Here is an 18,819-nt window from a genome sequence, read left to right on the forward strand (position 1 = left end):
TCTGTACTCATGCCTGAGAAAGGCAGTACTGCAACTAACATTCTTCACATTGTTGCAACTTTTTGGCAAGCCACTAACTATTCTGTTTCTATTTATTATAAGTTCAAATTCATAAATGGGTTGTGACTTATCTCTGGTTCTTTCCTTCTCTACTGCAGACTAAACATCACCAAGGTGGTGCTTTATCTCGTGCTGCAAAACAACCAGCTTAAATTCCCAGAAGGCGGGAGGTTATCAACGTGCCACCTGACTATGTCACGTGAAGATGAAGGTGGCTGCAAGCTGACTTCGGTCTACAAACACAAGGAGCGGAAGCCAAAGAAACCCCACTACATCCCTCGGCCATGGGGGAAGCCATACAACTACAAATGCTTCCAGTGCCCCTTCACCTGCATGGAGAAGTCACACCTCTACAACCACATGAAGTACAGTCTGTGCAAGAACTCCCTGTCTCTGCTCATTGAGTCTGACTGGCCATATAAGAAGGGGAACCTGCTCCACCCAGAGCTCCATCTTCTGCATGCCACTGAAGCTCTGCGGCACCGCAGCCATCAATCCGATGAGTCGGACATTGCTAACTCCGATGCTCATCCAGCCGAGCCAACTCCTGGTGGAGGCCTGGAGGAAGGTGGCAAAGCAGAGACAACGACCACTGATGGGCCACAGGATGATCAGCACCACTTTGAAGAGGAGGAGGAGGAGGAAGAGGAGGATGAGGTAGCTATGATGACAAATGAAATGGACCAGAGACAAAAGAAAGAGGAAGGGCAGGATGTGAGAAGCCAAGGTACCCCTGTGGAACACAACATGGGAGCTGTGCTCCTTGCACTCAAGAATAAGAAAAGTAAAACTTGCAAAGAGGTTGAACCAGACTTTATGATCACTGATGTCTATTCGATAAAGAACAAAGTCAATAATGGCAAAGAATCAGTTGCAGGTGAACCAGAAACCAAGTCCAAAGATTACAAGATGCCATCGAATTGCCATGGGACTGAAGATGTCCTTATGGAGCAGTGGAAACTGCTAAATAATGGATCAAAAAGGACTGCAGAAGAGGTTCCCCCTCAAAGCACCGAAGCCAAAGGTATGTCATGCTACCCACCTTCTGCATATAACGACTACCATGAGGGCCAGGGCTTGAATCTCTCCCTATTGGGCATCAATTATCCTCTCAGTCCCAATCTCTTTTCCTACCTTGCCCCTACAATGGCAAACAGCTTGACCTCACACCCACACCTGACCCAGCTGCCGTTCCTGGCTTCCACCACCCAACTGATGCACCCACACTCCACCCACTTTCAACCAATCCAGAGCCAGGAACGGTCCACCTTCTTGCCTCGGTTCTACTATCCCTTGCTCTTCGAACATTCCATTGGCTCCTGTGAAGGCAAGATGACTGCAGGTAAGGCGGAGGTCCAGCAGCAATCCGGTTCACCTGCTGCACCTTCGCACATAAAACTGCTTGGAGAGGCCCGAAAGGAAGGCCTGCGCAAGATTCCGATAGTCAACAACAACATCCCATGGCCTGCCAGCCTGAGGGAAAGGCAACTGCCTCCAGACATCTGCCACAAAGCTTCCCTGGCTCAGGAGGAAGAAGAGAAATGGCCAAGCAATATCAGCAAAGCAAAACAAACTTTGAACAGTCTTCATCAAAAGGCGGCATCTGTGGTTTACAGGAACACAATGCTCGGTTGCAGAGATGGAACCAACCTGCCAAACAGACTCCGGAAGTCCGATGTGACCATGGGCACTTGTCTGGAAATGGCGGGTGCATCAAACGGCTCCTTGAAGAGGAAGTCCTCGAGTGGAAGTGGTACTGACTTCCTGAAAGATGTCATAGCAACTGAAAACCTGAGGAACAGCAAATTCAACTACCAAACCAGGTAAGGCGAGCATTGTGTAGCTTTGGTTGTTTTTTTTGTGGGGTAGGGTTAGGATACTGTTTTAGAAGGTGAGATTAACAACTACTTACTAACTTTGGCCACCCAACCATGTGTTAGAAAAATTAGTTAATTTGTGGAAGAATTTCTAAATTACATGATACACATTGTAGTAAAAAATGTCAATTCCAGGCACACACCATTTCACAATTCAACCATAAGAGGCATAAACACTGTGAGTTCACATTATGGTGGTAAAAAATATAGCATCAGCGGTATTAGCATTACTCACGATAAGTAGAGGTGGAGCTAAGAATATTAAATCTTTATCTCTATGTATATTTAACTTGTTGGTATAGTGGTAATTAGTATAGTGCATACAATAATTTTGCAGATTGATTTTTCGACTGCAGTATTGTAACATACATCCCTACTTCTATTATCAGTGTTACCAAAAGGCCAAACATTTAATGAAGGTAGGCTTTGAAATATCCTGTATCCTGTACAGTCCACAATGTCCAGAGAGTTGAGGCCCACTGTCCTGGGAGTATGAGCGAGCTTGCACTGCAATTAACTTTGCATGCCTAGTTTGTGGCTCTGTACAAGTGTGTCCACTTACAAATGATGGGTGTCAAAAGAAGGCTACTGGGGGTTATAAAATTCCTAAGATCCTTTTCAATGCATCAAAATGACCTCATAAACAAGAATTGTTCTAATATAGTTCTTGTGTAATTTCTCATTCAAAGCAAAGTGTTCTTAAGCTGCCTACCTCAACCCTCCCCAACGCCACCTCGCCACCTACATCCACACACGTTTTGTGAAAACATCATAGAAAAAGATTTATCTGTGCCCTTTTGAAACACCTTCCTCAAATTGTCTTCAATGGCATGAGTAGGATAGGAGGACCTCCGTCTAGTGTCATCCTAATACAGGAGTGCCCATCTTAGGTCCAGGGTAGCCGGCAAATGCCCATGTGAACGTTGTTCATTTAGATTATTTGTTTGTAACTTTATTTTATGTGGAAATCTTGAAATTCTGTAATGTTCCAGGCTGTCCCGGACTACGCTTAACATCTCATCTGAATATGTAACCAATGCACCCTGTCTTCAGCAGAGCACTAAGCAGTGCCCAAAGGGTTCATGCTAGAAACTTTTATATTTATTTAAATATGACAAAAAATGTAGGTGGATAGCAATGCCAAGTTAAGGAAATGCTCTACCCTTCCCTCTCATGATAACCCTATTTGAACTGTCTAGATTGTTTATTTAAGTGGGCAATAAATGCAGTGAAATTATATTTTGTAATATTAGATTGAAAACGTGATTGAGAATATCCCTCACACCAATGAGCTCGGCATATACGTCAATGGCTGGGTGGACTGATTTTTCTGTCTGTGCTTCTAGAGGAACGTCCCGTCTCACTACATCGACACTTTGAAACGTTTTTTGGAAATATGAAGTCATGGGATCATTATACTTTGGTTTTGTCTTGGTGAATCACGTAGTTTAATCTGTGTGCTTATAGATGATACTGCAACCTTTTATAAACTGTGTGAATGGGTTGATTTTCTATTTGTTATTTATTTATTTCTTTATTTATCCTTTATATACAGCCTAGATCGGTCAGCATGAGAGCGCTTTACATTGCAACAATCTTAATAATATTAACATGTCAGGAAATCCATTGAGATGGGAAGACGGACAGACAATATTAACACATAACAAATACGTGCTACACAGTCTAGATATGGCATTATTGAATTTAGTCTAGGAATTGTCTGAAAATGTGATCCTTGAGCTGCTTACAGAATATTGAGAGTGGGGTCAGTGTGATAAGGTCGGGAGTTCAAGGGTTCCAGGCTGCAGTGGCTCTGTCAGAGAGGGGCTTTCAAGGAGGAGGGTTTTCTGACTCCTGAGACTACCTGAGCCATTGGTATAGTGAGAGCATGTATGCTAGACAGGGAAGGATATTTCCACGAGTGTCTCTATAGATGAAGCAGCTGCCTGCAATAACCATTGTTACTAATTCATTAAAATATACTGTGTGGGCTTGGGCTCCACCCAGAAGGGCATTTCCCTCCCATCTCATTCTATTGACTGTTTGGTGTAGCATTCAATTTCCTATGAAGTGTTTTGATTTGCAAAACATGAGGGACAATTTTACACTTCAGATGTACCCTCAATCATTATACTTTTTGTCAAATTGGCTCCTTTATGCCACACATGTGTTTTCTACTTCAGGAAAGTGAAGTATTATGCAGTGATGCTGGTTAGGCTTTACTATGTAATACTCTCACAATACCCCATAGATGGTCCTTTGGATTCACAATTATAAATTCTTAGCTCAGTCCTGGTAGTGTGGTAAACAGCAGTCAGGCTTCATAAGTGGAACATGTGTTAAGCATTTCATAGTACCAGCATAGACGATAAGTAATTGACATAACTCTAAAGAAATTCAACACCAATTTATTAAAATAAAGCAGATTTTTATCTTAATTTAGAAACCAAACAAAGTAAATCAGATATGTATAACCAAAGTTATGGATTTTCAAGGGAACAATAATTCAATGCAGTTCAAGCTGTTACACTTTTCCTATTGTGGTCAATGGGGAAAATCACTAGTGATACTCGGTCACTTGCAGGTAGAGGAACCCACTTGCAGTGTAGGTTGTGCAGGTCCCAGGACCAAGCTGCAACAGTAAGACCAATTTTGCCTGGTTCGGAGGGCCTGGGTGCATAGGTGTCCTGGCTGTCTATGGTGCTGAAAACAGTAGCTGCTAAAAAATGATACTTGTGGCACTCGGTCACTTGCAGGTCTAGTTCGGGGCAACCCATAGGAGGTTAAGCTTGTGTGGGCCCCTGGACCAGGATTCACCAGGCAGAACAATTCTACCAAACTGGGGCATCTCTGGTGTAGAGGTGTATTTGGCTATCTGAACGGGAACTGAGATTGCTGGTTATACTGCTGTGACTGCAGGTGAGAAAACAGATGCAAAACTCAGCACAAATGAAGCCACTGGTGATATCAAATGTGTACATTGCGGTGTGCCCTCAGGTTGCAGCATCAAGTAAATGTGGTGATGATCGGACTGGCCACCAACAAGCCTTGGCAGTGGCACTATTTCCCTTTCCGGAGGTCCTGAAGAAAACAGTGGCTGGCGGTAACTTGGTGGAGAGCTGGACTACACTTCCCACAATGCACTGGACCATCAGCATTTGGGCAATCCCTCGGAGGGCCCCATGGCCAGTGCTCCTTCAGTTCCAGTAGTTGCTTTTTTCCTGCAGTGGGCTGGGGACTTGTGCCATTAGTCCAAGAGATTCTGGTCCTGCCTTTGGTTTGCAAAGAATTTCCTCTTGCTGGGGGAATCAGTCTTTGGTTGCCACAGGTTCAAGGTATCATGCCTTTGGTTTGTGCAGGATCCTGTTGCCATCAATGTGGGTCTTCTCTTGTCATTTCTTCACAAGTTGTTGCAGATCTGAGGTTGTGGTGTCAGGGGTGCCTCCTAAATCCTAGATTTAGAGGCGTTAGGGGGTTGTGGCAAGCACCTATTGGGCTACTAGCTCCAGCAGATAATCCACCCCTGAGGTGACCACATCCGGTGGACTGTGGCACCTTTCTACCCAGAACCATCAAGTTTTCCTTGGTGGTGCAGACAAGGCTGCCTACCATAGAGGTGTGGGTAGCCTTCTGGGGGTGTATGTCTCATGACTTACTAATTTTCCCACCTGACAGGGTGCAAATGTGCCTGGGGCAGGAGGAGGGCTTAATCCTCTGCTGGGGGCCAGCCTGCTTGCATATCAGAGGTGGCGTGAACTGTGAAGCTCACTGCCTTGATGTGCCACTTCCCTAGCCTTCCTGGGAGGGAGGGAGGGAGGGAGATGTGACCTCCTTCCCATCCAGGCCTTTATTATAACTCCTGGGAGCATTAATATCTCTGCCCAGGAAGTCAGAATCCTGTCTTGGCAGCAGCAGCTGTGAGCTGGCAGACAGAGCACAGGAAAACTGGGGTAACTCAGTGGGCAACTTCTAAGGTTGCTCTCTGGGCCCATGGCACATCACCCTTGACACGAGGGTGACATGTCAGGGATGAGAAGGCACATTGGTTTATACCAAACATGACCCACTTGGGCCGTACCATAATGGAGCTAGCAACCTCGGCCTTGCCCAAGCGCCAACCCATGTTATCAAGGGAGTAGCCAGAAAAATAATTTCACCCCCACTTTGAACAACAAGGCATTGAACAAGCAATGAGTGAGTGTTCCAAACCATTTCTATGGAATTGTTCCGCTGATGAAAAAAAGTGCAAATGATGCATTTAAAGTACAATTTTAAAATAATTTGGCCAAACAGCTGCTTTTTTTCAATATTTTTTCCTTTTTTCTTTTAATCTTTGTTACTTTCTTTCCCTATCCATTTTTTTTTTGGGTCATTCATTCTTTTTTTCTTTTGATCTTTTGTTCCTTTTTTACATCATTTCTTCTTTCCGCCCACCTTTTAATACTTGTTTCTTTATCTCTCTCTATTCTTCTTTCACTCTCATCATCTTGCTGTCTTTCTATCCTTTATATTCTTATTACATTTTTGTTCCTTATTTCCAGTTTACCTTCCTTTTTTCCCCATCCCTCATTCACTATTTTTCATTCTTAATTACCACATTTCTATAAATCCTCCACCCCTTCTTTTCATTGTTCTGTGATATCTTTATTTCTGACTTTCTTTTCTTCTTTCCTTCCTGTCCTTTCACTTCCTTTCCTTCCTTCATCTCTCAGTCCTTATTTCATTATTTTTCACCTTTTTTATTTCATTCTGTTAACTACTTCTTTTCTTTTTACCATATGTTTGCCGCCACCTCACAGCTCAGTCATGTTATCTTCTTTCCTGTCATATTAATAAGTGTCTTAAGTTTGAGTTTATTATGTTACTCTATGAACCGTTGGTCACTTATAGTAGCCTTTAATGGAAAAGGCCGCTATAGAGACATATAAGTTTGCACTTATATGTCCACACCTTTAATATAATGCACCCCACCTTCTGGGCTCAGGAGGCCTTCCTTATGTGTGACTAACGTATATTAAAGATAGTGATTTTGCTGTGCCACACATTGTGTGGCACAGTCGACTTCGGGCAGTTAGCGCTGCTCCTTCAGTCTGCAATGGCAGGCCTGATATCATTAGTTTACTTGGGTCACTCGGGGTGGCACAAACAGTTCTTCAGGCCCTGGAGAACCCTTTAGCACCCATGGCCTGAGTACTACTGGTACCATATACCAGGACTTATAAGGGGGTTAAAGTGCTTGCCAATTGGGGATACCAATTCACATTTACTGATCAGGGAGAGAGCACTGGCACTGGGGCCTGGTTAGCAGGCCCCATGCACTTTCAGAGTTATAACCAACATCATCTAGAGCAAAAAGTGTAGGGGTGGCCATCGAAAATATACATAATGCATTTTTTCACTTTAGCAGCCATTTTTATGTGCTTTATCAGCCCTTGAGTGTGATTGTTAGACGTGTCAGCTCTTGGTGTGGTTTCCCCTGTCTTTTTGCTTCTGACCTTCTGGTTTTTATCTTGTGCTGAATTTCGATTTTGCTGGCCTTAGGACTCTGGGCATCTTACCACTGCTGACCAGGGCTAACGTGCAAGTGCTCTCGGTCTAAATTGTATTGGTGATTGGTTTCTCCTTGATTGGCTTATTTGATTTACTAGTAATTCACTAGTATAGTGCACCAGGTATGCCCAGGACCTGTAAATCAAATGCTACCAGTGGGCCTGCAGCACTGATCCCCTCCCCTAAACCCCACCCCCACGAGTAGCCCTGCCACCGCAGTGTCTGTGTGTGCAGTTATAAACTACCATTTCGACTTGGCAAGTGCACCCACTTGCCAGGGTCAAACCTTCCCTTTTACTACATGTACATCACCCCTAAAGTAGGCCCAAGGCAGCCTCATGGGCAGGGTGCAGTGTATTTAAGAGGTAGGGCTTGATTGGTGAGATGTCTTAATTTAAAATTCAGTTTTTACTATTGCAAGACCGTTCTCTCCCATAAGGCAACAAGGAGATTGCCTTGAAATACCCTTTAAATGTAATTTCCCATTAGAAGCAGATAGAGATATGGAGATTGGGGTCCCTGAACTAACAATTTAAAAATCTTTTTTTTTTTGGTGAAGTTGGTATCTGAATTGTAGGTTTGAAAATGCCACTTTTAGAAAGTAGAAATTTTCTTGCTTAACCATTCTGTGCCTCTGCCTGTCTATGGAATAAAAGTCTGGGTCGGGATGATAGTTGAGTTGTTTGTGCATTCACTCTAGAAAGTCACACAAAGGGAGCTTAGGTGTGCCCTGCATATCCTGTTGGGAATCACCAGGCTGATGATTCTTCCTGAGCTAAAGTGGTGGGAGGAGGTGACAGTTGCACCTGAATAGGGATGTGCCTGTCCTCAACCATAGCCGTGTCCAACCCCCTGGAGTGTGTCTGGGGCCAGGGCAGGTAAAGGCAGGGTCTTATGCACTACAAAGACTTCTCCTTGAAGTTTGCCTACTACAAAGATAGAAATGGGTATAAGTACTGGACCTCTGACACCACAGAGCTAGAACACTTTTGGACTGAGGACATTCTGCCAGAAAGAAGCTGGATGCTGTAGTAGGGACTGCCACTCTGCCTGTTGCTTTGTTGTGCTGGCCTGCTGCTTGCTGCTTCTGTACTGGGAGTGAAAGGACTTGACTTTGCTTTCTACATCCTGCTTTCTAAGGTTCTCCAAGGGCTTGAACTGAGCTTGCCTCCAGTAAGAAGTCTCAGGTCACCAAAGACTTTGCCTGTCAGCAGCTCGGCTCTCTTGCTGAGAGTCCTGACCTGCCAAGTGGCATTAGATCCAGTTCCTGGGCCCTTGGAAGTGTGCGCTATTGCAAATCGACTCCAGAGTCACTTCGGAACCTGTGCCGCTCTCCGTCTCTGTGCTTCAGCCTGTCCCGGAGCCATGGCCCTGCTGAGTGCAATGACCGCGAACTGCAACTCAGGCCCGATGGTGCAGCCTCGCCTTGGAAGTCCCGCTACAGCGTGAGCCACGAGTGCCGAGTCCCCGACATCCATGACAACTGACTCTGCCGCAGCACCTGTGGCCCCATGATGTGATCACTACACTGCTTCGCATCTTGACCTGCTGGATTCATCAACCCTGCCTTGTCGTAAGGAGCCAACACCTTGCCACCAACCTCGCATCACCTCCTCTGCAACTGTAGAAGCCGACCCCTCACATCCCCTGCCTAGCAGTAAGAAACCAGCACCTCTCCTCCCCGATGGCAGTAAGGAACCAACACCACACCTATTCCAGCGCGGCCTCGCCTTCCTGACTCTGTACAACGTCTTTGTTTCCTCATCATTTTCCAAGGTACTGTAACCGGGGTCTACACAACTTTGCGGCCGGCCACACTCCCTTGCAGGTGGTGCCGGACTGTTGGAAGTGACTCTGTCAAGCCATTTTGATAGCCCCAGTTGGAGCTATTGTGTTTCTACGCGCTATACTATATTTAATCTTTGAAAAATCATATTTTTACTTGGGCATGTTGGATTTTTGTTTTTGTGGTCTTGAGTTACTCAGATAAATATTGACTATTTTTCCAAACCGGCATGGAGAACTTTTGTGGAGTTTGCACTGTGTTACTTCGTGTGTGTACAAATACTTTACAAATTGCTTCTGAGATAAGCCTAACTGCTTGAGCCAAGTGACCAAGGGGGTGGGCAGGAGCTATGTTAGCTGTGTGACTCCCTTACCTTGACTAGCGTGAGGGTCCCTACTTAAACAGGGTGCAAACCACTACCAATTAGAGACCCCATTTCTAACAGAGATCATGAACTTATGATCGCCATCCCAATGGTATGTTGTTTTGCAAATTAGGACAGCCTGGTTTCAAGTATACATCACCTGAAGCTTTGTGAAATCAGGAACAAAAGGTGCAATCTCGCCAGACTTCGGGCATCCATCTTGGGTTCAGGCCATCTGTTCTCCACCACCTCTTGGTCTGAGACCTATCCTGAACCGGTGTGCCTGGCATCTCCCTCTCATCCTGACACCAGACCACTGCAGACTTTTATCGAGGCCTGCACCTCTTTTCCTTCCTGTGCCCCAGGTCCTATTTGGTGAACCCAGCAGTTTTTCTTTTCGTGCTGCTGCTGGGCCCCTGCTAATAGGTATTGGTAAAGCCAATGGCTCTCGCTTATAATTAAAAATATGGCCAGGCATATTGGCTTTGCCAGGATTTTGTTTTCTTTCTCTGTTTTGGTTGTTTGTACAGCACAATACTGCAAAACGGCTTGTCTGGAGGTATTTGTAGAGCTCAACCTTGTACTACTTGAGGTTGTTTACTCAGAACACAAATGTTTTTAGGGTTGCTTGGAATCAGTGGTGTGCACCCTGAGTATCGAAACCAGAATATCAATGGAACAGAATATCGATGACAAAATATCAAAACTGAAATACTGACTTTTAAGTAAGTATAGATTTTCCATACCTAACTTCACATATATGTATCAGGGACGCATATGTCTTCAAAGTACATAGATTGGGAGTTAGGAATAGTAAATTTATAGTCACCTGAATGCACTCACCTTTCAGCATTTTGTCCCTCTATATTTTGTCCATGATGTTCTTGTGGGTCGATATTCTGAGGATCGATATTCAGTAGTACAGTTAATTGGTAATAGTTGTTAAAGAGTCACAGAAAAGGAGAGGTCCGCCGTACGGTGAACAAGTTCTGCCACAGTGACTTCTTAGCCCCCCTTGAGGAAAGTCTGAATTTTGGCGTGCATTCATTTTGGGACCATTGTGCTGCCTCTATGTTAATGTCCCCAGTGTAGCTCAGGATTGCCCTAACCAATAAAGATTAGGATTTGCTTTGATTAAAGAAGAGATCACCATCTGTCAGCTGTCCGCAGTGTGGGCTGGTATGATTTTGACAGATTAGTGCAGAATGAGGGAGTTGTAATATTCCAAAGGAAGAATCAATTCCTGTTCTCTAGCTATCTGAAATTGCCAAAGGTGACGGCTTCCCCTCTATTTGTCCTCATGCATTTTATTGAACTATATTGACAAGGGCCAACTAACGCATTTCTAGCCGCATAAGTCTGGGAAGCTGCTGCCTATTTCCTATACCCTCTCTTCCCACGTGACTGTCATCTGATGCAGGCATGGGCCAAAATCTGGGATATTTGATACTTAACTACACACATTATAATGTGTGACACTATGCTTTCGGTCAAACAGTTTTAAGGATGTAAAGATTCATGAACAGAATGCTCGACGTAAATCTAAATCCCATTTGTAGATATAATACTAACCTTCATCCTAACCCTGGCCGTAATGCACATACCAGTCATAACTCTATCGCCAATGCAAGTTTATTGCGACCTTACCCTGCTGCAACGTTGTGGTGCTGCCTATATAAATTTGGAACTGTGATTCCAATAGTCCATTTTCTTGGTTTCTAGGCATGTTTTTTACCCTGAGAAAATGTAAATTTTCCCTTGACATCAAGTAATGTTATTTCTGTTTTCTTCCTACAGTTTGCATGCTGCCCGTCAGCTATCAACCACCGTGGAACATCACTGGCCACCAGAGTACATACCATCTTCTGGAAAGATTCCTGTCCCTGAGGCCTTGTCATCCAGAATCGCCCCTTCTGGTCAGCAGGAATTCAAGAAAAAATGCCTGCAGGATGCTACAGAAACTCCAGGAGATGTGGAGGCTGCCACTCAACTGATCGGCGACCTATCAAAGACTCTGGGAGAGTACCAAGAGGCGGAGAAAAAGCTCTCTGACTTGGCCAAGAAGGACAACCCCAGGCAGAAAGAGCTAAGAGAACAGCTGGTCAAGATCCGACGAGAGCTTCAGCATGTTCACCAGGCACTAGAAAAGTCCTCCAAGCCTCATGAAGGGCCACTTGACCTCTCAGTAAAAAAGCCATCAAATGGGCAGGAGAAAAGCAAACACACTAGAAAAGAGGCCTTCAGGGAGCCTGTTGGAGGCAGTATGAATTACAAGTGCAGAGAGCTCACCCCTAATCATAGTCCAGAATCACCTACTGAAGACAGCGATGATGAAGATACAACTTTCTTTCCAGGCGATGAAGACAGTCAAGCTATTGAGATGATGATCAGAATGAGTCGGTCTGAAAGCATGCGCTCTACCTCTGAAATGCAATCAGGCTCTGTTATCAAGACAGAGGCACTGCCCCCGGAGCTGCAGCATGTCATGGAGCCATACTACAATCGCACCACAAAGTGTGAGGCCGACTCCAGCGTTCTCCTTACCACAGATGGGAGGTGCAGCCAACCTGCCCAGGGCCCACCACAGCTCTTAGTTCATGAAGAAGGAACACTAGCTGTGAGGGCAAATCAGCATCCCGGGCCTTACACTGGTGTCTCAGTTGCGACAGAAATAATCTGCCTTCACAGTCCCTTAACTACAGACTAATGCACAACTTCCAGACTCGTCTGAACCTGAAAATTGTCTTGGCAACACCACTTTTGAGTATTGATTCCAAGTAAAAAGGAGGGTGTGATGCTCTGTGCTGTGTAAGAAGCCATATACACGTATCCACTCACAAACCATGTGCAACTCACTCTTACCCTCATAGCAGCTTTCCCATCACCGCCATACACCGGTATCATGCCCCATCCTGTTGAACGGCAAGATATTTGTTTTAATTTGAAACTGTCTGAGCTTCTAAACACCTATCAACATCACTACGTCCAACATCAGTTAATAAATGACACAGTAATGCCCATATTGACAAGGCAATATTCTCCACGCCTTCGCAGAGGTCAGAAGACAATTAAACTGATGGACCTGTGCGTCCCCTTGAGAAAGTAGATGTTTGCCCTTCATCAAATCACTAAAGGTCATCTCTTGTCTAGCACTTCTTATTGCTTTTTGGTCACCATCAGACCAGAATCTTAGTGTTGGAGTCCTATCATGCACGCTTGGAAGATGCAGAGGAACACAAGAGGGATATGCCAAGATGCTTGCACCTGAAGTGCTCTTGGTTATAAATAGAGAGGGTGTATGAGATTTTGCTCCTTTCACAAAGAAGAAAGAAGGCCAGAAAAGATTCTGACTGGTAGTACTTTTGGAACTGGGGTAAGGAATGGGCTGATGTTTTTGCAGGATCTATTATCAGTTATAATTTAGCCATGTAATAGTGCCACCTACATTTGTGGACTACTACTCCACTCTCTCCTTACCCACATACCAGCAGTTCTCTGGATGAGCAAATGGACAAATGGCCGAGTGACCAAATGAGTTAGTGTCTGAGTCTTTCATTCCACCAGTGAGTCAGCCAGTGTGTCAATCCATTAGCAGACTTCAAGAAGGCCAAAGTGGTCATCATATTTAAATGGATGAGTGTGTACCAAACAAGAGATCATGAAGGAATATTGGTGAAAAAAAACCTCAGAAGCAGCTTTAGGAAATTCGACTCCACAAGGTATGGAAACACATGCCAGCAACAGTGGTGGGTACAGACAAAAGAACAAAAAATATGATGGGAAACAACAGTGCATCGATCACACTGTAAGAGTGTAAGAGGAAAGATAAGGTTGTGGGCTAACTACAATAGACATGTTGAAGTGGGTAGCATAATTCGGCAGGGTAGATTAGAAATAAGATCCATAACTCATGATCTGCGTCACAGGAACTGAAACATACTATCATCATGCTCCAAATTAAAATACTGGGGTTGGGTCTAGAAATTTTGTCCAGCTTCAGCACATTAGGGACCTAAAATACACAGCCAAGGTCATTGAGACAATCATCACTAGATTGCTTCTTCTCTGGGGGTTGACTGCATTTCAGTCATTTCCAGCAACGTTGATACCAACAGCGTGGGATGGAGTCACTTTTAATCAACACTAAGAAAGAATTGCTTCAAAAACTAAGTCCAAGCCGGTGATCTTTTGTACAGGATGTATTTACATGCTTGATGTTGTTGATTATTCAATGCACCTCAGTCATCTAAGCACTTATGCAAAGGTGGTAGGCACATTGCTCATTTGAGTCACATCTTTTCAGTAGAACCAGCTTTTCAAGTGAACTCAGCTACATTCTCTCTACGTCGCTCTGACTTAGGCAGAACCCAAAATCAATTTTCTCTATCCAAGTGTATTTCACTCGATCCCGCTGTCATGGATCATCTGCCACAGGATTCTACATGAATGCTGATGACACGCAGATACATCTAAAGCTCATGGAAGGTTTAGAGGACCGTGAGCAAGAAGGGATCTGCTTGGAGGAATGAAATATGGGTAGATCAACACAGGTACTGCCTCAATGCTTCTATTAAATGGGCCAGCAACCATACCTCTACTCACAACCCCAACAGAAGATGCAGCTCCTAGAGTTAAACTTTTTTTCCAGTTTGACATTCATTTCCCAGGTTAACGGAGTGTCAAGAGTGACTTCCACCAGTGGTGCTCATTTTGTGGGATTCCCCCAATGATGACCTATGCTCATCAGATAACATGAATCCGTGTAGTGACCACATGTAGAGTGATCTACTGCAATGTCATTCAAACTGGGCTATCTTTCCAAATAACTCAAAAACCATAAAAAGACCAAAATCACACTCCTTGCGTCATCATAAGGCTACACCACCTTGACCATATCGGCCCGGCACTGGTCACCAATTAGAGAAAGAACCCAGCTGGTAACCTTTTACATATAACATAACATCATACCACACTACATCACACAACTTCCCATCATCCAGAAAGCCTTGCATGTAAAGATTCCTGCTGTACTTGTTAATGTCTTCCTGAAAAGCTGATCAGATGCCCTCGGCTGGCCTTCTAGAAACTGCTGAGCATTCTGTTGATGAAAATGCAGATGTTTAGGAGAAGGGCCCCCCACACTCTAGAATTCTCTTCTCCCCCTCCCAGAGCTTGATGGAAGCTTCCTGTGATTTCATAGGGTTCAGAAGACACACCTGTCTTTGACTGCTTATGCCCGATGCACTCCTTAATGGTGATTCCTAGACTAGCATCAAGCCTGCGTCTTTCAGTCCCACTAGCAAGTGAACAAGTTCTTCAAACTAAACGCTTGCCATTCCCTTGCCTCACTGTGTACCTGCATGGTGAGACAGGCTGTTTAAGTGACTGTCTAACAGTACTTGCGCCTCATGTGACTATAATGATAGCAGTCCATAGTGTGACCTCTTCCCGGCTTTCCAGTAAGATGTTGTTTATACCAAGAGTCGGACTCTGAGAGAAAACAGGCCCAGACACCAAAATAAATGTGGCCCCATTAGCTATTCAGATGGCTGGAAAAGTGGTACATATTGGCGAATCGGGGCAGTTTTGAACTTGTGAAAACATGCTGTATTGGTGTTTTGCAAGGTATGGGAGACTGCAAGCATTTTGCTTGTTGCCGGCTATGTTTGTGGTGATATCAGGGAAGTCAATAGTTAAAACTGGCCCAACAGGAAATAAAACTGGCCTATAAACAGACAAAAAACAACCTACACACTGACTTGCCAGACCAGCTCTTCTAGCACTGCCAGATTGCGCTATATGCCAGTCCAACCCTGCTCATACCTCTCGTCTGGGCGAAGGACTCTCCAATGTTAGGGAAGATGGATGTCTGACTTGAGAGTTATCTCAGTACACTTAGAGGAAGTGAAAGGTTTTTTTAGGAGTTCGACCTTCGAATTTTGTTAAGAAGGTGAAAGAGGGATGGCCTCCCAAGGAGGGTGGTTGGTTGCAATGCTTCAGGAGGCACTGAACCTCAGACACGGTCTACACGGCATACAGCTGAGGAGTAAACACCCTAAGTGGTGGCGCGGCCTACGCTTCGTGCCTGGCCCTCAGGACATGCGCAGGAGCACTCAGAACGCATTAGTCTCACTGTCACCGGACATCACCGCGGCCCGCTCAACCCCAGCTCTGGGCACACCTAATTGGCTGTGACTAACCGCTGTCCTTAACAGGGGACAGGAGGCCTGAGGCCTGACGCGGACATGCGAGCCGTCTCTCCGGGTCTTGCAAAAGGACACATTTCTGAACAAAATGTGAAAGTTCAGACTGGAGGAGTTGGAACTCGCCAGCTTCTTTTTCGTGTATATATCTTCAGTAGTAGGCAGTGATGAAGATGTACCTTATCATCCTCAAAAGCTTTATGGGAATACGGTCTGGCTGGCGCGCCTCAAAATAAGCCACTCTATGACAACAAAACCTTGAAATAGGCTGAACAAACGTATGAAGGGTTTGAGGAGCAGCACGCTTGAATGGGCCAGATGTTTTTACCTGCATAGCTGGTAGCTCGACAACGGTGATAAAAACACGATTTGATGAACCAGACGATCAATAAATGCAAAAACAGTATAGAGGGCTCGATATCTGAAAGTAGCGCTTAGTTTATGAAAATTAGTGCGAGGGTCAAAGTTTTTCTTAGGAGTCTGCTGGGGCGCTGCTAAATGGCGGGGTTGCTTCATACCAGGGCTGCCTAGTCTTAAACCTAAAATCTTCTCGCGCTTCTTTCTTCCATCACTCTACCTTTCCTGTCTTTATCGCACTCTCACATGTTATTTTTATTCACCTCATTTTCCCGTTGTGACTTATTGCCTGCCTTTCTCTCTTGGCTCGCGCTTTCCCGCCTTTCTCTCTTGGCTCGCGCTTTCCTGCCTTTCTCTCTTGGCTCGCGCTTTCCTGCCTTTCTCTCTTGGCTCGCGCTTTCCTGCCTTTCTCTCAGGATCGTCTTAAGGATTTTTTGGACCCGGGCAAGACGTATTTTTGAGCCCACTGTTCGAAATAACTTTGAATTTTATTACCCATTCTCTGCATTTGGAAACACACAATAATCCCAAACATACATTCAAAAACAGGATTTACACAAAACAGTTGAAATATGTGTTTCTAGGGCTCCCACAAATCCTTAAGGTGCTACCGGGCAAAAAAGAAACAAACTCAGAGATAGAGGTAGGCAGAGAGGAGAGAGGTTGAGCGATGGAAACAGACAGAGGTGAGTTAGATAATGAGAGCGTTGACTTGCCCATTTTGCCCATGCCTTAAAATCCCTCTGCTTCAGCTCTTGATCAAAGTCTGATGATGAAAGACTAGCCCAGATCCAAAAGTGAGTGCCAGTGCCCGCCACCTGCATCCACCGCAAAACATTTATGCACTATCTGAGAGGCACAGTACATACAAGACTGGGTGTCTCAGACCGTTGGTACATATAGGAGAAATAGTAGCTAGAGATATGAGGGGACCACGTGCCATAAAGAATTGTTGCTTTGTGGTCTGCGTGGGCAACTTTGTATTTAATCAGGGATTGTTGCCAAGAGGGTTGCAACATGCATGTGTTGGGTTTCAGACATTTGGTACATGAGTTATTGGATGGACAGAGGTTTGGTACATGCAGAACCGAGAATTCAAGTAGTTACGCATGCACATTAGCCGTGAGTCCAATACATACAAGTCATGTGGTACCATAGCCTGGGCTGCACATAACTGAGTGTCCCAGACATATGATGCACACAGAATGGATGCTCCAGAGTACGATGCATGAACAAGGATTGGCTTTTGAATGCCCAGTAGAAAGAACCTGTAAGAGCTGTGCATGACAACATGTAGAATGAAGCAGAAGAAGGATGGAGGGCATGAACAGTATACTTGACTGACTGTAGAGAATGAATGGAAGAGGGCAGTGTGATCAAAAGAGCTTTTAATGTTCATAAAAATTCAGTCAGAGATCAACAAATTATAGGAAGAGGACCAGAACACCACGTTCGTATAGCCGGAATGGAAAACAGCCAGATTCCCATCGAATGAAGAAGTCTACATCTGGCCCATAATGAGGTAAAGGCCTACCTCCATGACATGACTACTTCCCACCAGAATGTCATAAATTGTAAACTTTAAGGCATAAATCTGCCACGCCGACTTGCCAAGCCCCAGGTCATGTGTGGGACGTCTAATTTCCATATCATATGTTCATCATCCCCCCACCCAAAGATATCTCTATGCCACGCATCACTGCTTTACGCCACAAGATATGTCTGGCCTGCCCAGAGAATCTGCATTTTCATGGGGTTTTCCTCAAGAGAGGTGCCTGATCGGCCCCACCTGCATGTGTGACAACATCCTCATAGTGCTGCACTGAAGGGGCCCGCATCTTGCCCATTCGTAGTGGTAGAGCAGTCACTTTCCACTTTGTCCCTTGTACAACTCGCACTACGACAATCAGCAACAGTTGAAATCTCTATGTTAAATGTGTCATTTTGTTGATAATGTTTTAAAACTGTAAAAATATTAAAGTCCTTGAAGTGTAATGACTGGTCAACATTTTTTATTTCTGCAGTTCCCATCACCATTTCCAGCCCAGGCTTATGTGCTGTGGGTAGCTGTGGGTCCCAGGAAGCCTCAGCCCATCGCCTATGTATATTCACAAGAACTAGAGGCTATTCTATGTTTGGACCTTTTTGACCATGTTTGTACATATCACAGAGGACACTTGGTAACATTTACTCCGTTCATCAACTGTGTACACCCTGCAGACACGCCTGGCTATATATTATTATTAACAAATACACCCTGAATAAGCAATGGTAAAGCAAGAGCCATTGGCTTTACCAATGTGTTTTAGCCATATTGTTCACCAGCGTGGCTGCTGTTCAGCATGGCTAAAAGTTAGTGGCATAGAGGAGAGTGGCATGGAGTGTCGTAGAGGGGAATTGCAAAGTGTGGAGTACAGTGCTGTACATTGGAGTGGCAGAGAGTGTCGTAGATTTGGGTGGCATAGTGTGGAGTCGCATAGAGTGGAATACTCTGGAGTGGCATAGAGTAGAGTGAACTGGTGTAGAGTGCATTGGTGTAGAATGTAGCAGAGTATAGTGGAATAGAGTGCAGTGGCATTGAATTCAGTGGCATACAATGCAGCATTGTAGAATGGAGTGGTG

General features: G+C 44.8%; 1 protein-coding gene across 1 annotated transcript; it reads left to right on the forward strand.

Annotated features, from left to right (window-relative positions):
• The first annotated feature begins 252 nt into the window (after window positions 1-252).
• Window positions 253-18,270, forward strand: PRR35 (proline rich 35). Its single transcript, XM_069210364.1, has 2 exons — window positions 253-1,883; window positions 11,435-18,270. Exons 1-2 carry the CDS (start codon window positions 253-255, stop codon window positions 12,342-12,344), a joined length of 2,541 nt encoding a protein of 846 aa, XP_069066465.1. The 3' UTR covers window positions 12,345-18,270.
• The last annotated feature ends 549 nt before the right edge of the window (window positions 18,271-18,819 follow it).

The sequence above is a fragment of the Pleurodeles waltl genome, chromosome 10 (genome assembly GCF_031143425.1).
Source record: "Pleurodeles waltl isolate 20211129_DDA chromosome 10, aPleWal1.hap1.20221129, whole genome shotgun sequence".
NCBI lineage: Eukaryota > Metazoa > Chordata > Amphibia > Caudata > Salamandridae > Pleurodeles > Pleurodeles waltl.

Excerpts from the sequence above, each read along its gene's own strand:
- PRR35 (XM_069210364.1), top strand. The coding sequence starts at position 253 with ATGTCACGTGAAGATGAAGGTGGCTGCAAGCTGACTTCGGTCTACAAA. Across the intron at positions 1,884-11,434 it reads AAATTCAACTACCAAACCAG|TTTGCATGCTGCCCGTCAGC; the intron begins GTAAGGCGAGCA and ends TTCTTCCTACAG.